Source organism: Dermacentor albipictus, chromosome 1 (assembly GCF_038994185.2).
Source record: "Dermacentor albipictus isolate Rhodes 1998 colony chromosome 1, USDA_Dalb.pri_finalv2, whole genome shotgun sequence".
Taxonomy (NCBI): Eukaryota; Metazoa; Arthropoda; class Arachnida; order Ixodida; family Ixodidae; genus Dermacentor; species Dermacentor albipictus.
In genome coordinates this window covers 72,391,527-72,416,961 of record NC_091821.1, presented here as the reverse complement: position 1 = coordinate 72,416,961, position 25,435 = coordinate 72,391,527, and the positions used below count along the sequence as shown (strand labels likewise).

General features: G+C 42.0%; 1 protein-coding gene across 6 annotated transcripts in view; it reads left to right on the top strand.

The window, feature by feature from the left end:
- Positions 1 to 25,435, top strand: part of Vav (Vav guanine nucleotide exchange factor) — a 271,587-nt gene that overhangs the window by 192,738 nt on the left and 53,414 nt on the right. For 3 of the 6 annotated variants that reach the window (XM_065434441.1, XM_065434439.1, XM_065434442.1), the window contains 6 exons: positions 1,971 to 2,045; positions 9,900 to 10,008; positions 17,599 to 17,706; positions 18,765 to 18,833; positions 21,512 to 21,715; positions 24,387 to 24,482. In XM_065434441.1, coding sequence (XP_065290513.1) covers positions 1,971 to 2,045; positions 9,900 to 10,008; positions 17,599 to 17,706; positions 18,765 to 18,833; positions 21,512 to 21,715; positions 24,387 to 24,482 — 661 coding nt within the window. Of the gene's footprint in view, positions 1 to 1,970; positions 2,046 to 9,899; positions 10,009 to 12,182; positions 12,283 to 17,598; positions 17,707 to 18,764; positions 18,834 to 21,511; positions 21,716 to 24,386; positions 24,483 to 25,435 lie in introns of all 6 variants that reach the window. The other 3 variants (XM_065434440.1, XM_065434443.1, XM_065434445.1) reach the window with 2 other exon arrangements.

The following is a 25,435-nucleotide window of genomic DNA, read 5'->3' as shown; positions in this document are numbered from 1 at the left end:
AGAAAACGACCGCGTTCGTCACATCATCAAGAATATTAACACTGTTGGCTTCAATGCTTTGGCTACGCAGAACCCTACCACCGCGCAAGACCTCATCACCATGCATGCCAGTGCCTTAGAGAACTGTAGTCCCTTCGCGTTCACACATATACATATGACGGTAGTCTCCCTGAGGCTATGGATCTGTGCACTTTGATCCACAGTATTATATATGAGGAACTCCATGCGAAATGCTCCTCCTGTGCTTCTGGCACAGTCCACCCCCCTCCTGCGACCGGCTTGTGCGCAATCATTAAAGAGCTCCCGTCTACTCCCCGTGCCATGTGTTCTGACGCTACCGGCACTCCCGACGTCACCGCGATGTCTCCACTTACGACCACGCCTGTCATAGGCGCCGACTAAGGGGGACTACGGGACTACACACAAACACATCTAAAGTGCCATTACCAGATCTTTGTCACCCACATCATTTGAGTATCGGCACTCGTTTGGCGCGGAAGTTTAAAAACTCTCGCGTACCTGTGACGAATAAGCCGTCGAGCACCACTGGTCTTTCTCACCGCTGCGAAGGCTACACACTCTTAGGCAAAGGTACACCCTCTGGAGTGTATATTTGCCACACAACAATGATAATGTGCATGCCGTTTGGTACTGGGAAGTACCGGGCTCGCAGCGTTAAAGAAAGGAAATGCGGACAAGACAGATGGCATTTGTTGTTGTGTGGCAAGATACAACCCAGAGGGTGTAATTTTGTTTGAGTGCACTCATAGGCAAAAGTACACCCTTTGGGATGTATATCTGCCACACAACGATAATCGTCATCTGCCTTGCTTGCTTTTCCTTTCTTGAAAATGCCATGCCCGCTACTTTCCTGTCGGGAATGCTATGTCATGCTGATAACACGCATGCCGTTCGTGACTTGCACTCTAAAACAAAATTACACCCTTTGGGTTGTATCTTGCCCTACAACAATAAATGTCATCTCTCTTGTCGGCATTTCCTTTCTTTAAGGCTGTTAGCCCGGTACTTACCAGTAACGAACGGCATGCGCGTTATCAGCATGACATAGCATTCCCGACAGGAAAATAGTGGGCACGGCGTTTTCAAGAACGGAAATGCAAGCAAGGCAAATGACAATTATCGTTGTGTGGCAAACATACACCCCAAAGGGTGCAACTGTTTTTAGAGTGCATTGCAGATATGTTGTCAGAGGCACGTTAGAATTACTGGCATGTTTTTCCCCTTTTCTGCCATTTACTTTTAGGCTTGATCCAGCATTGTCCATCCATCTCCTGTTCAAAGGGATGTGAACGCAGACATAATCATGATTGCACGCAAGCCGTGCTTATCGCTCATCGCACTTATCTAGCTTCTCTCTCGCTGCAGCACTGATAGCACCGCGCAGGCTGGCGTAGCTAGGTGCAGCATCCGAGACCGCATCAATGCAGTCTTCGAGGTCACGTCTAGCTGCGACCAGGCTGCACCAGTCTGCGCGACGCACCGCAATGGGAAAGAAAATTGAGGTATTGATGGGCGCCCACCACGATGACTTAGTGGCTGGCGTAGTGCTGAAGCAATAGGTCGCGGGTTTGATTCCCATCCAAGGCAGCCGCATTTCCAATAGGGGCGAAATATCCGCCGGACTGGCATTGTGGGCTTGGCGTTGCGCTACTAAGCCCGAGGGTGCGGGATCAAATTCCGGCCGCGGCGGCCGCATTTCAATGGGGCCAAATGTAAAAACAGCCATGTACCGTGTGTTCAAGATCTACAGGTTGTCAAAATTAATCCGGAAACCTCCACTGTGGCATGCCTCATAAGCATATCGTGGTTTTGGCACAGAATGCCCCAGAATTTAATTGATGGTCGCGAAGTAGAAAAATGTTTGTGTTTTCAAATTTAAGTGCATGTAGAACTAATTTGGGCAAATTAATGGTTCATCACTCAACTAATGGCTGTGCTTTATTTTGCAGAGGCTTTTCGGACAAGTCATCAACATCGCATGACTACTACAATGACGAGGCATTCAATCTCGAGGACGCTGTCAAGTAAGTACACCCGGTCTCAAGGCTCTGCAATTTCTGCTGTATGTGTCTATGAAGATGATTTGCCTACAGCTAGATGACCTACCAACAAGCCCATATAGCCATTCATCAGCTAAACGGTCATATTGTGGTAAAACAAATTAGAGTGCAAAGAACACACCTGCGTACAAACACACACCCACACATGCAATCACTCAAACCCCCCAGACACAGCGCTTGTGCCTCAAGGATCTTTTCGGAAAGATTGCATGTGTGTGTGTGCATATATGCGGGTTGTTTGATCCGGGGATTGTCGTCTCAGAGCCTGGCGGCACACTGAGAGTCGCTCTCTAGCTTACACCACCAGTGCATCTTTAAACGGGTAGTTGGCCTACACTACCGGGGCATCACACGAAGGCTAGAAGGGCCCATGCCATCGTCCGAACTTTTGCAACAAGAGTTGCTAACTTTTTGATGAGTTCGAGGTCAGGAGGTTGGAGGAATAGAATGGGAGGTTTACTTACATGGGGGAAAAAGGGCAAACTTATTTATATCCAAACTGGCAGGAGCACTGAGCGCAGTACATCATTCTCGTAGCATGAGTTACATGTCAGAGCAGACATCATTCTGGGAGAGCACACTCCACGCACTCAGGATGTCTCTTAAAGATCCTCCCTTTTCCCTATATCACCCACCAGGGAAATAGGTAATGTTCCAATCAACCAGTATGGTGGTTCGTATCGGCACAGCCTACTACCTCCAAGGAGAAGATTTACACTAAGCCCATGTGCCGCCCTCAAGCTGATTCTGGAAAGGGGAAGTAAGCATACTGACGTCTGGGGAGAGGTCACTTATCCAAGCTCACCAGAATGTAAAGCTTCCCCAGGTCCTGGCATCTTTCGCTGAAGTTGTGGGAAAACCTCTGTTGTCTCGTTATCATGCTGACCTCTAATTTGCCATCACTGTCAGCACCTCGGTGTGCAAATTGATTAGGTGGAATGTTGTTTGGCATCGGTACCACAGTGACCCCAGCCTCCACTCTTTGGCAAATATGCTAAACGCAACAGCTCCTCCACAGCTCGGAAAATCTCGACTGGCCAGCACTGGCAACTACTGGGCAAGATGAGAATGGCTGGTCACCAAGAAGATAGCTTGACTCTCTGCAATAACTGCAAACTTGGAATGCTTCCAACCATCTCGAATCAACTGGCACGGAAGAGTTGATCTTGGCAACGCAGTACCACAAAGCACACAAACACCTGGAATCAACTGTAAATCCATCAGGCTTCATACTAAAGTTTCAATAGAAGCCGCTTAAATAGGAACTGGAAATTTTGACCCCAAAATGTTGGTGCCACCAAAACGAACGCTCCTGTTCCTTTTGTTGCCGCCAAATCAGACTGTCATGCTGCATGAGCGCAAAGGTATACGTACTACTAAACCAAACACTCTAAATAACCAATGCTTCAAAACACCTTATGCAGCCTAATTTCACGAACAGCCTGTTCATAGTCTATCATATCACAGGGGACTACTTGCCACACGTACTGGTGACTCTGAATAGCCTCGTCAACTCTACAGATACCACAAAGCTAGCTCAATTTTGGTTGTAACAACTCGTTGCATACCTGTCTTCCATGCATACGTTTCATAAAGTCTACACATGTTCCTTTCCTTTCTGTCCATGCATGACACACCTTAAAGGAACCACCGAACTAAACCAGCGTAACTTATACACTCAAAAGAACTTTTAAAAAATGCATCTACTCATAACTACTTCCACGCACGCTTCATAGAAAGCTCTTAATGCTGCCACTTTCAACACACACGGGCAACCCAGTCACAAACGTTGTTTTCTTCAGTCTGCACAGGACACGCGCTAATGGAATGGTGCCAACACTTCTAAGTGCAAATTATGCAATAATTGAAAATTAATGCGCTTAGAATTTGCACATTTAACAAAGAATAACTGATACACACAAGTGTTAATATTAGTTACTATGGGCATTTAACAAGTAAACTTTATGTTTCGAAGTCACTCACCGAAAAGAAAGCCAATCTACTCATTAACAAACAGTTCGGAAAATGAAATCTTTACGCATCTTTCAAATCTTTCATCAACACATCTATCAAACTTCTGAGCTTCTCAAACGAAATCCTAAACGAAGCTCAGAACTTACTTATTGAAAGGAACTCTTATTGAAATCGCAAAACTTCTCAAATGCTCAAAAACAAACAAACAAACAAAACAAAATGTTTGTTTCTACGGAGCCTGTCTCTCTGTCTACTGTTACAATTATCTTACGGCGGACTCGTACCTTTGAGCTGCACTCGAGGTGGTTGTGCCCTGAAAGCTACGGTACTCTGGCTATCCAACAACAAAAGGCCTGCCATTCCATCAGCTCTTTCCAGACGTCACAGTCTCCTGTCAATTTGCATCCTGGCAGTGTGCTTTCATAATGACTTCGTCTGGCCACGTCACATCTCCTTACCACCTTGTCTCGTGCTGCCACCTAGCGTTCCTTCGCAATACACGCTGCACCCCGAAAAGAATGACAGAATGACATGGAACATAATTGCCCCATGTCCTTTGTCCGTGTACATGCAGAACATGCTTCTCTCTCTCTTTTTGTCCGGTAGATCGGGCACGCTTGAAATGAGCACATTGCAAACGACGAATGCGCCTTTTCTTTCATTGTGCGATGCCTTGTTGTGTCTTTCGCTGTCTTTGGCTGCGCTACCTTCTTCACCACATTCTGATCCTTACAACGGTTATTCCTACAGTGCTTTTTCCTCGTACTCACTTTAGAGCCATCTGCTCGCGCCTTGTGCTGATCATTACTCTTCTCATCGGCCCGGATCACTGTCTTACCCGCACAGTAAGAGTGATTTGTACCTAAACCATCTCTCTCTTGGCAACCTCAACTGGTAAACAGCTAAACTGACTCTGGAACAATACAGCTGTCTTTGCTTGAGCTACGCAACTCGCACTCCTGCGAACTGCCCTCTACTGCATTGTCCAGCTCTTGCCGTGCATCGACACATAGCTCATTGGTTTCGACTGCTGTCTCACCCACACCATCTGAAGGATATTTACCTAAGTCATAATTCTTTTGGCTACCTAGACTGGTGGACAGCTTTACCGACTCCTGAACAATGCAGCTGTTTTCTTTTGAGTTACACAGCTCACACTCCTGTGAACAACCTTCAACTGCATTGTCCAGCTTAGTGTGCTTCAGCACACAGACCTGACTCTGCCTTTATCGCGACATGGGTGCTCTTGTCTATCAGGTCAGCAGTACTCAGTACTTCGTTAACGACCTCATTTATAACACCTACCACATACACACACTGTGACTGTGCCAATTCATTCACACCTGGCCTAGCTGTCTCTACAGTGCTCTCTTGGCACAGCACCTCGTCGCGCTGATGAAGGCCTTCAATGTCCTCTGTTGACACTAAGACATCATTAGCAGCTAAAACTTTCAGTTCACTCGTGAACGTGCATCCTAACCTCACAGGTGCTGCCTCTCTCTTCGGCTCTCGACTGAAACCCGCTAGCGACTTCCTACCACTTTCACTGCGATCTAGCTAGATTTCTCAAGCTGCTGCTGTTTTTGTTCGATTGCCTGCTCCAACCATTCAATGTTTTTTTTTTTTTTTTTCACATGCTGCCATTAACTGCCTTTTACTTCCCTTGCTTCCAGCCTATCTTTTTCCTGCAAAATTATTTTCACTTTTTGCCTAGTTTCTTCCTTCTCTTGCCTAATTTCCTTCTGTTCCTGCCTAACTGCTTTGAATTCAGTTACCTAGATGTTCGATGATTTTCAAATTATCGTCACTTTGGCGAATAGTTTTATGAACCTCAGCTTCCGTTAAGTACTCCTCTGCTATTACCTCGAGCTCTTCACACAACTGCAGCAGGTTAGCTCTCGTCACACATAATAAGACCATGGTCGCTTGGCTTTGGCTCTGCTGTCACACAATACTTGCTCCAATACCCACGCAAATCAGAATTCAGGTAAAAGATCCCTACTGATTCAAATATTAACCCAGAGAAATTGAAGCCTGGTAAATCTTACAGCCAAAACCAAACGCTTATCCACAGAAGCGGCACCATGTCACCAGTCCTTCTCTGCCGTATCCAGTCAGCTGCAAGAGGTGGTCATTCCCACATTTCCTAACTTGATTGGAATACCGGTAGGTCACCACATCCCAAGGTCTTTGAGGTCAATCTCACCACTGCCTACCAGTTGTTAGGTTCGGGGGTCATGGTCTCGAATCCTGGTGTCACATTGAAACTCGCTCTCTTGCCTATGCCACTGATGCATCTCAAGACAGGTAGCTGGGCCACGCCGTCGTCCAAACTTTCGTGACGAGAGTTGCTCACTTCTTGATAAGCACAAGGTCAGGAGGTTGGAGGAATAGAATGGGGGGTTCAATTACGCGAGGGGAAAAGGGCAAACTTATTTACAGAAAAAGACATAAGATATCCATACTGGCAGAAGCACCAAGCACAGTACGTCGTTTTATAGCATGAGCTACATGTTAAAGTAGACTACATTGTTCTGGGAGAGCACACTCCACACTTTCAGGATGTCTCTTAAATACCTTCCATCTTCCCGAGATCACCCACTAGGTAAATGGGTAATGTTCCTATCGATTAGTCTGGTGGTTAATATCGGCACAGCACACCGCCTCCAAGGAGGGGAAGATTGACACAAAGCCCATCCACTGCCCCCAAGTTGACCCTGGAAAGGGGGAAGCAAGCATACTGACAACATGGGAGAGGTCAGTGGCCCAAGCTCACCAGAAGGTTAAGCTTCTCTAGGTCCTGGTGTCTTTCACTGAAGTTCTGGGAAAACCTCCGTCATCTCGTTCTCATACCGACCTGTAATTTTCCATCACTATCAGCATATCAGTGTCCACATTGACTCGGTGGAATGTTGTTTGATGTCAGTACCACAATGAATCCTGGCCTCTGCTCTTCGGCGAATACGTGAATCATAACAGGTTGTGTTTTTTGGGCTCTGATTACCATAATGAGTTACAAACTAGCCCAACAGCAAGTTCTTCTAAAAAGTCATAATGAGTGTGTGCCTCGACAGCTTTTCACTGTGGAGGTTCAGTGCAGACTACGGCACACACACCAAGGCTCCTGCTTCACTGCTGGCTACATTATCTGCTGCTCACACTTCGTGTGTGTAACCTATTTGGCAAATAAATACATGCAGCACTCTACACTTGCTAAAAACATGCTGTGGTAAGATTTAATAAACCTGCATGTTTACTTTATCAATGTGATTACTATGCACAAATGAGAGACTAGCTTCTTATTGATGCTGTATATATAAATATATATATATCGAAGGACTCTGTGATTGCCAGACTAGACGGAAGTTGGAAGTTCCACGGTGCTGGCAAATTAGCAGAAGAGAGCATAGAGTTAGCTTTAAAAGGTTACTAACTGCAAGATGTAAGGAAAAGTTTACTGTCTGCAAGATGTAAGGAAAAGTTTAAAATTTCCACAGCTTGGGCACATTTTCTGGTTTTCCGATTTTCAGCATGCACTAGTACATGCGAATAACAAAGTGTGCTGTTTTATTGTGTCTACAGTCAAGGAATGCTCGGAAATTCAAGGTTTTCTCCGATCTTGCAGTCCTTTAGCTTTTGATGCACGCTATATACCTGGGCCTTTATTTTGTAACGTTCCATTTCGTTTTTAATTCCTATTTTCTTATAATTATTTTTGCCAAGTGTCCAATTCCAGTGATAATGGCTTCTGTGCCAATGACGAAGGGGTAAAAAAGGTGGTTAAAGAAAATACATTGTTGAAATATATGGCCCCTGGATTTTCTACAGTAAAGCCATTAGGATCATTGCCAAAGAGATCATGCCAGTTTGGTCAAGAAGGGTAGAAATTGGGAAAACAGCTGTCCATATTTCTACCCAGAGATTTAAGCTATATAATACCATAAGCAGTTACTCGTATAATTGTTTTATCATGGCCGTCTGCCATTGAATGTTGCTTGACATTGCGCTGCTAAGCCAGAGGGTTCGGGATCGAATCCTGGCCACGGTGGCCGCATTTCGGTGGCCGTAAAAACCAAAAGGACCCGTGTACTAGTCAATGGGCACATGTTAAAGAAACCCAGGTGGTCAGAATTAATCCAGAGTCCCTCACTACGGCAAGCCTCGTAATCATGTCGTGGTTTTGGCATGTAAAACCTGAGAATTTAATTTCAATTAACCTGACACTGGAAACAGCACTAGTTGATTGTCTTCTGCCAATGCTCAAGCAGTGTTCAGCAAGCCTCGTCTGTACCAGCTGCATGCCAGTGGCTCTCAGCTGCTAAGAGCTTTGCAAGCAATCCTTATGAGAATGTGTGCTCCAATTTGGGGTTAGGCAGATGCCAGCACATTTTCTTCTAAATTGCTTAGAAAGCACTCTGTTTACATGCTGCACCATGGGTAAAATGTTGTTAGTGTACAAGTAGTATATTCTAGTGCATTATACATTTGGTCCAAGCATAGTCTGATTTTTGGCTCTTTCATGGGTTCTTCAACCCGGGACACAGGGAGTGGCACTATGCTAGTGGCCACATTCTGATTCCTATCTTCACTTGAACAGTCACCGAGGAGCGCAGTGTAATTTACTAAAATTCGCCAATGCAGTGGAAGCGGCAGGGCCTATTCATCTGTGATTGAGTATGCGTAAACTGTTGCTCTGTTCCGTCACCCTCTGTCTGCAGTGTTTTGGCTTCCGAGATCAAGCGGCGAGGTGCAAGTCCATCATGTAGCTGATCTCAAGAGGCCACAGCATAACAGAACAGTGTGCTTGTGATTGTTGTGTCTGGTATATATTTTTTTAGCCACATAACAAAAGGGGAGCTTACATGGCATCAGGATTGTTTCTTAAGTACTAGTACTATCATTTTGATGGACAATATATTGGTGAGTAGCCATCGCAACCAAGCAGGTTATTATATTATTATCACCTAGGTTGCAGGTTCCTCATTAATTAAGATGGTTAATTAACACTTTAGTTACTGCTTTTAAGGGCCCATGTTGTAATGAGTCTTGTAAGGGCCAACACTGGAGGCAAAAGAAGTTTGCACTAACAGAGCCAGTCTTGATATTTGTTGATAATTTTTCAACTTTCATTGCTCCGATTCCAAAAATGTGCTCACAAAGAACACTGGAAGCACTTCCCACATGATTCCCTCTTAGCCACTTGAGTATTACATGGTTCTTTCGACACGATTCCTCAACTAGGCATTTGAGCAGTACTAGTTGCTTCAGCATACAACTAGTAAATGCGTTTGGAGTGTGTGTGCTGCTAACTTATGGCTCGACCTTTTCTCTCTAAAGCATTTGAAAAATTACAATCATCTGACAAGAACCCACATTTATGAGATATTTAACCCTTTAAGGACAAGATCGTAGAAATACCTGAAAAAAAAATTTTTTTCCATTCATGAAATGTGCAAAACACACAGAGAACAAGCATAATCAACAAAAAGAAGAAAAAACATTTTCCAGAAACTCTTTCAGCATTAGAGGGACAACACCAGGCAGTAAACTGAAAATGGAATTCATCCCAACCCACTTACAGTATCATTTAGAACCTGTACTAATCCGACAAATGATGCTTGCTGCCTGTCATTCAATATTGGCTAAAGGCATTTAGCCATAAACTCCATGCCGAATACTCGGAAAAAAATTTCTTTTTCTGGTGAGTTACCTGTAGGTAACAAACGTCCATAAAGGGTTAATTATGAATTCTCAAATTCTTCAGTACCTGTTTCTTGAGCATGCCGAAATAGTGTGTTCATGCAGGTTTTTATTGTTCAAATCTGGCAATGCGACCCTTTCCAGCCACAATGACGACACTATGGTGGTCTTCGATTTTCCTGTAACACCTCGTCGAACACGTGAAGAGGATGTTTATGAAGACTTATGCTACGTCACCCTACGGGTGAATGAGGTAGTGCCTTGTCTGAGCCAGTCTGGCCCTGCACCCAAAAGTGGATTATTTTTGTTTTAGCAAAAAGGCCCAGCATTTTTTAATTATGCTTGTGTCTAGTGGCATCTGTTTTGTGATGCAAGGCTGTTGATTTTGTTGTGATACAGCATTGTAGTTCTTGTTCTAGAATGTGTCTTGTGCTGTCATTGTTTTCTTCACACTATTGTACTCTGTCTTAAGAGCTCACGTGAAGCAGTTGCTGTTGCCTTGAACTTAGGTGCAATTGAGTAAACATGGCAGGTTCCTAAAGAGCAGGTTTTGCACTAAGTAGGCTGCTTCTGTGTTCACTTGCATAGCATACTTTTTTTCTTACGGTTCCAATGTAGTTCTATCTGACCCGCCGTGGTTGCTCAGTGGCTATGGTGTTGGGCTGCTGAGCACGAGGTCGCGGGATCGAATCCCGGCCGCGGCGGCCGCATTTCGATGGGGGCGAAATGTGAAAACGCCTGTGTACTTAGATTTAGGTGCACGTTAAAGAATTCCGGGTAGTCCAAATTTCCGGAGTTTTCCACTACGGCGTGCCTCATAATCAGAAAGTGGTTTTGGCACGTTAAACCCCATAATTTTTTTTTTTAGTTCTATCTGTCTTGCAATGTTTTTTTTTTCTTTTTTCGTTCTTTCTTATTTCTTTTTTCTTTTTTGTTAGACTTCACTTGCTTCTTCAGACGAAAAATACTTACACCAGATAGGTACATACTTTATTGCTCTCGTCATGATTTCGCTTCATTTTATCACCCTGATTTCTTTACTGGCAGTAGAAGATATACAAAGTTAGAATATGTGTACATGCGTTTTATTCTGTTTGATTATTTGTAAGTGAATTATTATTATTATTTAAAAAGTGATGCTTTTATTGTGCCGTGAACTTTAAATGTTAATTTTGTAGAGGTAGCTTAAAAAAAAGGATTGTTTGTTTCACAGGCTCCATTGTGTTATAATAACGGTGTCCTCTTGTGGATACTCTCTCATTCTGCAAATATTATCTGAACAATTAGGCAGCTCTTCATGTATCTCATATCCTAGGCCCAGAGTGCCATCCATTCAAATAAAGTTTGCTCCCTCACTCATGCCTCCTATTGTAACATGTTTATACTAGTAGGGTCAGTGTGTTAGCTAATAAATGTTGAAAGAAAGCGGGAAGTGGGCATAATTAACAAATATTTCTTTGATAGATGTATGTGATGTCCTTTGTTATTTTGTTAATATTGAGCATTTTGAACACAGGAGTAGCATACCTTGTAAATGAACCTGGCAAATACAATGGATATGGGGCTGAGACAGCATCGAAAATTTAATGGTAATAGCATGGCTCTCCGCTTTATGTCACTGTGCCTGTGCTTCAGTTCTAGAACAAAACCATGTGCACAAATCTCTCATTGCCATGTATGCAGAGGCATGCGTGTTGCTTTCAGTTTAGTCTGACTGCGGCTTGCTAGCATGATGCCTTTGTTTGTGTGTTCCTTCAGATTGTACTTGTGCCTAATTACAGTAATGTAAGAGATGATGAAATGCATCACTAAGGTGTTTATCCCTAATAGCTTAACAGACAGTTGTGGGGGAACCACTTTTTATGTTTTGACTGAATATCAGTAGCAAGGCCCATGAAGCTTCAATATCTTGTTTGCAGTGTCAGTGTTGTCTGTATTTGTCGTGTACATGTGTTTCTACTGTAGTTGTATTATGTGCACTGTGTGTTGCATGACCCTTGGTTTGTGGCATGTCGTTGTCATATTATGTACTTGTTTTTGTCACATTTGAAGCTTTATTCCTTCTTTTTAGGTTATAACTCAAAACCATTTTTGCATTAAACTATCTAAGAATGTAGTTTCTGTAATGGTAATTGCTACTGTCCTGCAGTAGCTATGCTACTCCTTATTGAAACTTGGTGATGTTGTTAACTACAATGATTATACAGTAGTGCTTGCTCTGAGCAAAGTAAAGCAATGTTTTGTTTATTACTTCCTTTTTTTTATAGTCAGACGCATTCCTTACTGCATTGTTCTTAGTGCATGACATGCAGTGTTTGTGTAGCCAAGCTGCTTATTTGTCTGCTGCTGTGCCTGTGTTTGTGCTCTTGTGTGCCTGTGCTGCTTTGTTGCCTTGTTGCTCAACCTTGCATGTCTTGTGCATGTCAGCAACGAGGCCTTTGGCAAGTTTGGCGAGTATGAGTACGAGGCAGTGACCAATGATGATGAGGACATCTACGAAGACCTCTGTGCATTTCGGAGGGTCCAGGTATGCGTCCTCAAAATTTCTCACCTGCCAATGCTGAATGAGCACTGCAATGATTCAAGCAGAAATTGCACTTGGAAGTATTCAACCTAGCAGTATTTTCAGCACTTTTTAAACATTCTTTTTCTTCTTCATTTATTAATTTCCCTAATTTTGACAGCAATTTATACTCCATTAATTGAAGACGTTACTTCCACTGTTAATTCAAGCCTTAGTTATTAATAACCACTTATTTGTTTTAAGCAGCTGTTATTCTTCTGCTTTCTTTCCCCCTTTTCAGATGTAGCTATAACTTAGTAAGTTGGCTGGCGCTGTCCAGGCTTGTAACATGAAACATTTGTTTATATTTCAGACCACAAAAGCGAGATGCTGTGGTTTATTCTTTAAAAGAAGCTTTCACTTATTGTGACAAGAGCAAGTGTTAGCTGGTTTAGATTGTGTTTATATTTATTTGCTTTTGTTGTTTAAATAGCTCCTAAGTGCTAAGGCTACTGCTATTGGGAATACCACATTTTCCTCTCTCCTTGTTTTTTCTTATTTAATTATTAAACCTTGGAGGAATTATAACACTAAAGGACTTCTTAAGTATAGTAAGATGTATACTATAACGTATAGAAAATATAATTGTGAGTATAACAACTTCAGGTGGCAAAATTTTTTACTTATGTGTAAGTGCATGCTCTTAAAAAAGTTTACACCCCTTTGGGGCTTATCTTGTCCCACAACAATAATCATTATCTGCCTTGCTTGCATTTCCTTTCTTGAAAACTCAGCACTTGGTACTTTCCTGTCAAGGATGCTGTGTCACGCTGATAACGTGCAAGCTGTTTGTGATTTGGAAGTACCAAGCTCGCAGCGTTAAAGAACGGGAATGCGAGCAAGACAGATGGCGATTATTGTAGTGGGAAAAGATACGACCCAAAGGGTATAAACTTTTTTAATGTGTAAATATCTAATGGGTAAATGTATCTGAATGCTACACATTGCCACCCGGATGCATTAGTTCTTATTATCGATGCTAATACAGTGGAACCTCAATTATACATCCCTGCATGGTCAATATGAAAACCTGCATTTTACAATGTATTAGCAAGGGCCTGGAAAACACTCCATGCAAACAATGCATCAAAAGTTGAGATTGTGCAACATGCTTGGCACGTGACCTATTCCTACAATAGCATATGGTAGCTGCCATTAACTTCAGAATATTGTTTGGAGCAGGAACAAAGCTACAGGTGGCATCTCAGATGCACTGAGAGCAAACTTGTTAGGGAAATGGCAAGTGAAACAGGCAGTCCTTGAAATGCCATGTGACAGTTATAAAACTTAAGCCAGCAGCAACAGCATGGGTACCACATGTTACAGGTGCCCTTGTGTCTCTGTGATGCATGCATGTGAAAAAATGGTTTAGTTAATGTAACTCTTAGGTGGCCTGTATATTTGTAAAGCATGCTGTACACCGCCACTGCACTTCATTAAGCACTGCCCAAAATGTGCACTAGTGCTGTCTGCCAGCGTATGGTTCATATGGTGTGACAGGTCTGAACACTCAGGTGTCCTGCCAAAAGCCTCTATTTTTTTTTTACCCATATTTGATTAAGCTGCAGAGCAAAAGTCATCAGTGACTGGCAGAGGTTTCATTTAGGAGCAGTGTAAGCTTATTTTATTGTACCAGTCAGATTACCAATATACCAAACCAAGTGCTATCTCTCCGGGATTCTGCAAACCTTATGCAGCATAGATATAAAGGTGTGCCACTTGCTGATCGTGGCAGCATGTGTGGGTGCCTCATGCCTCAGCTCTCATCAGTTCTACTAGCACAGCTGAGTGAGGACGGAGAAGAAATCGACATACACAGAAGTTCTGTGTATGTTAATTTCTTCTCTGTCCTCATATAGTTGTGCTGCACTGTGGTATCGGGAATCCCATCCAACCAGGCCGGCAACATGCTTTAGCTTTTACAGAACAAGCCTCCATAGTCCAGTGGTCAACACAGTGCTGGCTATCAAGGCTTTTCTGAAAAGGTCTATAGTATATTGTTCACGTTTAACCATGAGGGGAAGTTTTGCCAGCCACTGCCACACATGGCTAGACACCAGAGCTTTATTTATTCTGGGCTTTGTAGCTTATAAGACATCATCACACAGTTCCTTAAGAGATGTAGATTCGAGGTTCCATTGTTGCAGTATACTATAAAATGTGCCTTGTGAACAGAAGTTTGAAATTATTAGCAACTTTCTAATGTAAGCTGCATCAAGCCACTACTGCTCTGAGTCAGTGCACGTGTAATTCAAGTTGGCAAAAGTTCAGGTATATTAGCTGTGCCTCTTGTACATTTTGTTACTGTAATGTGGAAAAGTGCTGGGCCTTCCTGCATGCATGTTGATTGTGTGTTCTTTCTTTGCTCTCTCAGACATGAGAATTGTTTAGTTATTGATCTTACATGGCTAATACATTCGAGTAGTTTGGAGCTCGTTCTCAACATTATTTAGCCGAACAATTAAATTTTCAATAAACAAGCCCTTGTGAAAGCGATGCAAACAAATATTTTGGGCCCGCAGGCTCACTGGAAGTGAAACTGACTCGGGGAAGGAAGATCCCCCCCCCCCCACCACCTATGTCGGTGCCCCCCTCCCACCTTTCATCATATTGCCAACATAACCAATGGCATATCTTTATTTACTTTTTTTTTCTACAGCAAGCAACCTGTGGCATTAATGTGGCATTAATGTGGCATTAATGCGCCAAACACTGACAACCGAAAACTTTCTGAAACAAAGAAGGAAAGCACAATGGAATGATGCCACAGATTTAGTGCTTCATTAGCATCGGGACTCAACACTGAGGGTGAAGGCATAAAGATAACGAAGGCACTGTGCAAGGCATCTTTGCACGGTACCATGCCAGTGGTGATGGTGCCAGTGTTGTGAAATGAAGAAGTGATGAAATCAGTGCCATAGGGGCTCTTTTATCAGTTGGTTTCACTTTAAGTTAGCTGTCAATGTGAAATTATTTGTTGGCGTAGTTCTCGGGCAAGAGCTTGCGTATTGAAAATTTTCTTTGTCTGGATGCTGTTGAGGATGGGCTTCGAACTGTCTGAAAATATTAGGTACATCAAATATCTAATTAAGAGGTTAATCTATGCAAATTTGTTAATTGTGTTCATAACTGCACAAATTACTCCTTGAATCTACAAATCTGGATACTCAAATGGTAAACATTTTTTTTAAAGTTTGATTTTACTGCTCTAATTTGAAATACTTCATGCAGCTAGTGGAAAACAGCCTGTGTGTAAGAGTTTGTGAAGTCCTTTCAAACATGGACACCTTTACTACTCACTCCTTTGCCATGAGGTAATCCCATGCCATGTTCTTACTATACAAAGTGCAGTCGACTTTCATTAATTCAGCCTCTTACGTGGAAGGTATTTCAAGCTATGCAATGTTCAAATTAATCATTGAGTTTACAATTCGCAGTGAGAAATAAGCCTAATTTGCCTGAAATACCTTGTGGTGGTGGTTAGCACATCCTTTTGGAAGGGGGTAGTGTGAAGGTGATACGGAATTTTCAATGTGCATTTTAAAGTATAGTTTGAATTCTCATTGCCAACATTCTACCTGTACAAGTCCAGTTTTCACTTCATTTCCTCTGTTCAAGAATCGCTGAAGTCGGCTATCTTTTTTCTTGTTTTTCCGCATTTGTCTAAATCATCTACTAATGCTGCTCTTCACCACTCTTCTACATCTTCTTTGCATTGTCCTCCCAAATTCTGCAGTGCTTTAGTTATGTTGCTTTTCCTCTCCTATGTTTCCATCCTTCGTGCATGCAATGGGAAGCACATTTAGGGGGTGAATAAAATGGGAAACAGAAAATATCCCTCTTTGCACCTTTACCATAGCCACTTGCACTGGTCCACCATTGACTCCATGAGTTGAACATCGATCAGTTCAATCTAGATGGTTTTTCTCATTAAACCAACCAATCACCAAATCCCTTTGTTTGTATTAATAAATGTTTGACTCATTATAAGGTATTGTGAACAACCAGAAACTCAATAAAAAATTACAAATGAAAGAGCTTGTTATTGCGGTTGTAACTTTCAAATGCAGTGGGATTAACTGAGACAAATGAGCAAACATGGAATTAAAGGAAGTCGACTGTATGTGGTTCTTCAACTGCAGGATGCAGTATAAGATGCATGCTCACTTTATGACGATGAGCAAAATGAGAACAAGGTCAAAGCAGGAGCCAATATTTCGACAAGTGGACTTGCCTTCATCAAGGCGACATATGCTTTCTTCGCCACAGTATATATAGGTGGGGTTCTTCTAAAGGGGAGAGGGTGTAAGGCGGGTGGGTGCGGCAACGAGCGAAGGTGTGTAAGCGTGTCGAATTGAGAATAAAGGAGCACTGTGCACAAGGCCAGTGAACCGGCCAAATGTCAAGCACATGTCAACGCCCGCGTGTTAGCCGACTTGTACAACTGAAGCTAGATTTGACTTCGTGTACAAGCTTCACTTGTACAAGTTCGGATGTGATTTATATGCTTGAATGTTCCTTCTGTAAGAAACAGTATACGGTGAAACAGGACAATCAATGAACGTCAGATTAAACGGACATCGCGCGGAGACAGCTAAAAAGCTTCCCAAAGCCGTCGCTGTGCATTTCAACCAACCAGGTCATAACTTTGATGAACTTAAACTCTACATTTTACAGACAATTTTCGTTCTGAATGAGAAAGAAAATACAGAGAATCATACCTTATAAGTTCAAGACATTGCAACCAACAGGCATAAACGTTTCAAAGGGAGCTTTAGAATCTATTTGCTATGCTAAATTTCAAGCTATCGACAACAACACTTATTTTGTTTCTTAGCTTTTTTTTCATTTTTTTTCCTTCCTTTTTTTTCCCCCAGCCGGCGTGTCAGACATGCCGTTGACGCGCCGGCTAACACGCGGGCATTGACACGTGCTTGACATTTGGCCGGTTCACTGGCCTTGTGCTCAGCGCTCCTTTATTCTCAATTCGACACGCTGACACACCTTTGCTCGTTGCTGCACCCACCCGCCTTACACCCACCCGCCTTACACCCTCTCCCGTTTGGAAGAACCCCACCTATATATACTGTGGTGAGGAAAGCATATGTTGCCTTGGAAGAAGACAAGTCCACTTGTCGAAATGTTGGCTCCTGCTTTCCCCTTGTTCTCGTTTTGCTCATCGTCTTGAATTTCCATCCCCCGCCTTCCCCGTGTTTTCCCTGGATACTCACTTTATAGTCATTTACAATGTTTTTATCTGCTGCTTCTTTTGTGTTTTAGGTTCCTGCAGCTGCTCCCACTGCACCTTTAGAAAAGAGAGACTACTGTATCAAAGAGCTCATAGAAACTGAAAAGAACTATATTGAGGCCCTCAATATGATTACACGTGTAAGTGTCTTGATGTATCAAATTTTTATGTAAAGTGTTCAGCGAGGCTTCTTGAGAGCTAGTTGGTTAATACTTTATCATAATGCCAGCTTGTTGACCTCGTATGGTACGTAAGACAGTGAAGAGGCACTGCAGATTGCCGACATTCAATTGTTGGCATGATCAACCTCCTCCTGCCTCACAATCTGCACAAGTAGCCAGTCTTACTATTTAATGGCTAAGTCAAGCGAGACACAGGTGAAATGTTTTGCTTAAACGTATTCTGAATCTGACAGCTTGACAGGATTAAGCATTCTTTAAAGAAAAGCCTGTAGTTCAAGGGACAGTTTTTACCAAGGTGCCTTTGTTTATGCAGTTCTTCCAAATTGGGTACCGAGGAGGCTTATAATCTACGAGCAGTATCTTTGAGTTCTACATACACTCAAAGCCGTTCATGCAATACATTTCTACGACACTTCCACACCTCTAAAGTTTGCTAAAGCAGCAGATATGCTGCTTCCTTCTGGCTCAGTATACAACTATGGGCAGGCATTTGGATTCCTGGCCTCTGCAGGAATAAATACTGGAGTTAGGTCGAAATATAGCAGCCATCTTGAGACAGCATAATGTTACTGATTCGTAGGTCGCAAAAATGTGCCCTTATCACTCGCATGTGCTGCCTTCATTTTATTTGGTTGTAAAAAAGCTTGTGTGCCCATTTGATTGCACACAGATGTTTATTTAGTGGTTGTTCATGTGTAGGCTTCTTGTCTGAGACACAGGAGTATCTCTGTACTTTACAAAGGCTCAGTGGTTTTCTTTAGGCTGAAATGTTTAGGAGTATAAGTACATGCAGACCAATCCAGATAGAAAGCTTTTGCAAGTAACATTCTTTTGCTCTATGTAATAGTAAGAATTTTTTTCCTTTATGTATAAGTGTTTACTTGCTTCTTCCTTGAACTGCTTATTTTTCCACTAAGTCAGAAGTAAACAAGGCTTTTCTTTTCTCCAAGAAAAGCCACCATGTGAGGACCATGTCACAATGTTTTTTTCTTTTGTTTCTTTTTTCATTCATCAAGGATTTTATGCGCCCTTTGAAAGATGTCCTGACACCTGAAGAAAATGAGATTATTTTCAAGCACATCAAGGTAAGTACTGTGAACAGAATGGCTTTCCCTTTACAACCCCATCACACCATTTTGATGTGGTGTTGTACAACTCGCATAGTGCTTTGAGCATGGTTGCCCTTGTAGCCTGCATTTTAGCCTGCATTCAGCTGAGTTCCTTACAAAATCTTTAGCAAATTCTTCAGACACTGCTGTGTGAAGGGCTTTCTCTCTAGAATGGCAGTATTGTTTGAAAAGTGAGATCTGAGGGGAACTCTAGCCAGCAGTATCTCAAGACAGAACCCAACATTGTAAACTTCTTTATTGTCTTTACACAGATCCCAGCAGCACATTTGCAGAAGGCTGCATTCATAGTCATATCTGCAAAAGCTGCACAATTTCAGCTAATACACATGTGACAGTTACATGTACTATCAGTAAGTACACTGCCATATGATGCAGTGAGATGGTCATGTGACATATTTATTTACCGGTAGTCTTTTGTGTGCAAGTTTGAAGGTTCTATTATTCAGTGGGAGGATTGCACTGATATAAGTCATGAGAGAGTGTGTGGAATGTATCTTTATTTTCTGATGAAAATGAGCTGGAAGATTGCAGAATGGTATAAGATGTTGAAAGATTACATGTGCTCAGTGACTGTTATAGTTTCAGTTCTTGGTTGCTGTCATCTGATAAACATAGGGCTGATGCTGGGGCCATTGTTAATGCAGCCTGTGTGCACTGTGGTGCCATACTAACTAACCAGTGCTACACCAAATACTTTTTGATGGCCATTTTTATTGTGATAGCAATTATATGAACACCCTAAGCACATTTCTGCCATCACTGTGAGGTTCCTTACAAAGTCCAAGGGCGATCACATCATCGACATGCCCCCTACGCTCTATGTGCAAGTGAAGCCGTGCGAGGGGAGCCGACGATCGCGGCTCAATCTCGCCTGCGCGAGAGAGGAAAGCAGGCAGGAAGTGCGCCGTCTCCCATCATGTGCGAGGCACTCAACATTGCAAGTCACTAGGGGGAGGAGAGAGAGAGAGAGAGGGGGGGGGGGGTTCTACTCCATCTGCAACTGCACACGTGGCAGCTGCGTGCGGTCGCCCAGCCATATCTTGGGAGTGATCTGCATTGGGGGCAGAGTCTAGGTGCATTGACGGTTCGCACCTTTGTGCATGCTATGTCTTCTCAGCACTCACTTTTCATTGAAGCGATAGACAGCAAGAATGTCATTTCATTTGCTGCTGCTGCCGCATTTCCTCACGCCATTGTTCTGACAGCGAGTTTCTGCGCTCATCGAGTCAGATGTGTTCATGTTTGCTTATGCACGCGTGACACCATGCTTGTTAATTTAGTTAGTGTGCCTATGTTTACAAGCTTATACGGCTGGTAAAGCTACTATCCTTACGTATAGCTGTCCACTAATTTGCTATTGCAATAGATGCTTCACCTTCCAGGTGAAAGTGCGACTTTTTATTTCAAAGTGACTAAGTGCTGGAAGCTAGGGTTGTAGTTGCAGTGCTTTCATACTAAGCTCTCAAATTGTAGTGTGTATTTCCCTTATAAATAGAATTATGTAACAATTCCCTGTTTTCACATCTGTTTTTGATTCCATTGTTACTAAGTGCAGAATATAAAATGTACATGCAGTTCTTACCACTTTTCACTACCTTGTATCAGTGTTGCATTATATATTGAGTTTTGCATTTACAGTGGAAGTTAACTCTTATGAAAAATTTTCTCACTTTTGGAGCTTATTTTGTCCCCCAAAATAATCATCATCTATTGTCCTTGTGTCATAGATTCCAGCAAGTAAGAGACAGACAGTGACATGTTGCACATACAAAACCCGTTTATAATTCAAGTACTCAAGCTCAATACAAGACAGCCCTCAAAAACAAACACACACGCACACACACACACAAAAGAAGCACTTGAAACTATACAATATATATAATCATTCTCGATTAGAAAACCCTGACCGTTGTGTCGGTGTTCACGCGTTACGGTATTAGGACAACTGCCATGGCCAGGGACAGGTTTGATTGTCAGATTGGCACTGTAGCATGGGACTGGGCCAGACGAGTAGATGGTGCGGTAGCACAAGACTGTGCCCAGTGAGTAAGTGGCATGTTGAAGCCCTGGCTGACCTCCATGGCACAGAATGGCGCCATAGCTGGCAGCGGGAACTTGCTGGGTATCACAACATGGCATTGCTAGTGGGTCTTCTCTATAGGCTGTGCCTTATAAACCACCCACTGACTTGTCACCTCACCAAATTTTCTTCTTGAAGATGCATGCTCCTGGCATGTGTCCTTCTTTTTGAAGCAGTAGAAGTGCTGGCGTATTTATTTTCTTTCGGCACTGGCTTGGGTGGTGTCCCTGTTCTTCTTGGCTCATGACAGCATGCATTTTCTTTCTTCAACGTTGCACTCGCGATACTTTCAGGTCACAAAGAGCATGCATGTATGAGAATTACATAGCATTCCTGACAGAAAAACAGTGAACGCAGAATGTTAGATGGAAGAAGTTTACACAAGAATGATGTTGGGGCACTAGATAAGCTCGAAAAGGTGTTAAAATTGTTTGATTGTATGCAATTTGTATTAGACTGTTGTGATTCTATTTGTAATGAGTGTGCATCAGTGTTTGTTTTATTTGTGCACTTGTGTCTTGTCTTGCATAACGCATTTGTGAGGCCTTTGCAGGAACTTGCAGAAACTCATACGGGCTTCCATGCAGACCTGCATAAGGCTTGCTTATCATCTCAGCACCTCAAAATCAGTGAATGCTTTCTTCGCTGGAAGGATAAGTTTATTGTGTATGGCGACTACTGCTCCAATCTACCTAAGGCTCAAGAACAAATTGACGAGCTTTGTTCCAAAAAACAGCTGGTCAACCAGTGTGTATTGGTGAGTTTTCCCTTGAACTTGTACGGTGTGCTGTTCTTAAAGCCTGCTAGTGGCATTAAAAGCATTCATGCTTGTATGTGTACTGTATGCAATTGTAACCAAGTGGGTAGTTAATAATAGAGACAAATAGTCATCTGTATGTTCCGTTACACTGAAAATGACCACTGTCATCACAGGCATTATTGTGTCATTGTCATGCCGTCTCCTTATCCTGAGTTTCACCACCTCCATAGGGAGGTGAAACTCGGGATAAGATGACACGAAAAAAAAAAAGAAAACTTTGTGCACAATCACCACCACTGGAATTTGAAATCGGGTCACTAAAGCAGTGTGTACTTGAGAGCCGAATATCCTAACCACTGCGTTTTCACTCTACAACAGCTCTTGGTAATTAGTGCAAGGTGTTGTGGTCCACACAGGCAATACTGTAGTGAATGTGGATGATGTGTGTATTGCATATAACTTGTTCATGACAAGATGAAAGGTTGGTGTTGTGCAATTCTTCGTCGTCAGGCTCATGAAAACAGCATCAACGGCAGGAAGGAGGAGTATATGGCAAGATGAGCCTCAAAAATCGCACATGCTGTTAATGGAGGATGCTTCAAAAATTGGCCAGTTGGTGGAAAACAATGTAAAAAGCATCAACAGCATCACGTCCAATGATGTCACAATGACATTGCCATATGGTTTTTTTGTATAGTAGTTCATATGATTTGCAGCCACCAAGTGTATGATATAGCAGCACTGCAAATGTACAAGGAATAAAGATATTTTGAAGAAATCTTGTATGTGGCACTACATCATATAGCTTGTGATATCAGTTGTAGAATATGTTTTGGCCTCAGAGTTGGATAATCCACAGACAGTACTCGCAAAAAAACCCACTGAACCTGAAAAGTTAAAAGAGCCTTTAACCCAGCAACTGCCTCATTGCTGGTAACGTAAACATTGATTTACCTTAGCACTGAAATTAAAAATGGCTGCAAGGAAACTTTACGTTTCAAGGTCGTTTCAAATGCCATGCTGCTGACACATCGGGCAGGTAGGACATTGTCCTACTGAAACAGAAAATATGACTATTTTACACAACTTCTCGTAACTCATTACACTAACCACAAGTGAACCTCACCATGATGACACACAAAATAAATGAAAATAATCATGATGCACCAATATTGTCTAGATCAAATATTTTTCAATAGTAAAAATTTGAACTGCCTCAAAAAAACAAAATTATCATAAACGTTTGGCTAAACAGCTGTGAACATAAGACTCCATAAAGTTATTAAATTAAATAAACCTGCACAGTCTGTGCAACTAAATAATGTATGAGCATCTACTTCAAATTCCAGAACTATACCTACAGTTCAGTTGCCCGCTGCAGTTGCTTAGTGGCTATGGTGTTGGGCTGCTAAGCATGAGGTTGCGGGATCGAATCTCGACCACAATGGCCACATTTCGATGGGGGGAAAATACGAAAAACACCCATGTACTTAGATTTAGGTGCACAATAAAGAACCCCAGGTGGTCAAAATTTCCGGAGCCCTCCACTACGGTGTGCCTCATAACCAGAAAGTGGTTTTGGCAGGTAAAACCCCATAATTTAATTTTTAATTTGGGATGTTCACTTCAGTTTGTTTCTTTGTTGTACAGAAAGAGGAGCAAGAGCTAAAAGCCATGAGGCCTGACGTAGCTCTTGCTCTTGTTGATGTTCATCATACAGTACATTTACACTCGATAAAGGCATATTTGCATACGTTGTGCACATATTTTGAGACATACTTTTCTCGTGCATATTGCACATAAAAATCAGGCACATGAAGTTATACATCTGACTAACTTGAAATGCGATACAAAACAGTACATACTCCTAAATCAAGCAACAAGCTTTTTTTTCTACCAGGATTACAGTTCAGGGAGCATATTTGCTTAATAAATGTCATGATTTAGCTGAAAATTTTTAATGTAATTTTTAACCTGAGGTGCATAAAAATCAATTTTCTGCTCAACTACATTTTGATAGCTGGGGCATCTGATAGTCTTGGTGTTGACATCACTAATCTGTTTGGGATGATGGTGTTGTTCTGGGTTGCTTACATAATGAGCAGCATAATGGAGAAGCAGGTGTGCTACTGTTGTGAAACCTACTGCTTTTTATATGTAAAAGTGTCTATCTGGTTAGGTCGGACCAATGAGTTGCATACATCACAAAGATAAAGCCATAAACTATATATCTAAACAACACTTTACTTTCTCTAATTTCTCAGAATTTATAATTATCAGTTAAATATTATTTGGAATTAATACATTATTCTTTGAATTTAATACATTATGCTTTGGATACATTTAAAAATTCATACATTATTATTTGATTGCACCCCCTCCCACCACCACTGGCTTCTTGGCCAATTTCTTGTAGTGGGTGAGTGAAATTGTTTGAGAAACAAGCTTTCAAATAAGCAAAAACTAGATGATGGTCTTCATTGTGGTACATTGCTGCTGTAGCAGTAAATGAGGTCAGAGTGAAAGGAATCAGTGGAATTGTTTGTGCTGTGGCCTCCTACAATTATAGCACAAATAAAAAAAATAAAACCACAATGCTACAGTGAGCTTGACAAGCAAGAAGGGTTGCATTTTGTGCATGTTCTGAGTGTGCTTTCTCTTGTTTCAGAACTGCCAGCAAAAGGCTAACGATGGAAAATTTAAACTACGTGACCTACTTTCTGTTCCTATGCAGAGGGTTCTCAAATATCACTTGCTATTGAAGGTGAGTCATCAGAAATGTGTAGGTCTATAGTGCACTTCTACTTGAGGGAGCAATATTAAAGTGTTACTATAGTTCTGTGACATTTGTCGCTACTGAGTTTTTTCGGATTGTTGGAGAATAGTAGTGGCATGTGGTTGATGATTATGATTATTATAAGGGTTATCAAACTTATCGCGAGAAGTGAGGCTCCTCTTTAAGAGAGTGCCTTGCCCATGACATTAAGAGATGTCACAAAAGGAGTAGGGAAAAAAAAGTAAAGAAATGTGAAACCATCTGGTATCAATAAAATAATGAAGGAAAGTAAGAATAACAATTACACACATGAGGCACAGACTCACTGCACAGAAAAACATTGCCTGCTGAACAATTCAGGCAGCCTTTCATTAATTCATTGTAAAAATAAAACAAATAATGGTCATTGCCACGCATTATTTTGGCTACTCAGGAATGACTAAACATAATTTTCTTTTGGAAGCTATAGGTCTGCCAGCAAAAAAAAAAAACATGGTAATGCACTTGTTGTTATATGCATGTTGTCCACTCACCTTATTTTTTTTTAATGTGATTAGCATTGTTTGCCTACTTCAAGCGTTTTGGGCCTGTGTATGTATCTGCGTGTGTGTTTGTGTACCCTTAAAACTCCATATAACGAAATCAAATTTTACCAAGTTCCCAATCTAACGAAAAAATTTCCGTTCCCCGGTAGGTGCCCATAGGGTTCAATGCTGTCATCAACCCAAATTTAGCTTGGCCACCAAACTCGATATAACGAAGTTTTTCCTGAAATAAATCAGTAAAAAAGCGGTGATTTCTTTTAAATTTTGACAGGTGAGTTTTTCTTCGTGTATGCGCTCTAACGCAATTGCGTTAAAACATCTGGGCACCTTAGTTATGGCACTAGCTTTATTTTGACAAGGCTGCACGCCATGCCCATACACGGAACAGTGGACTCA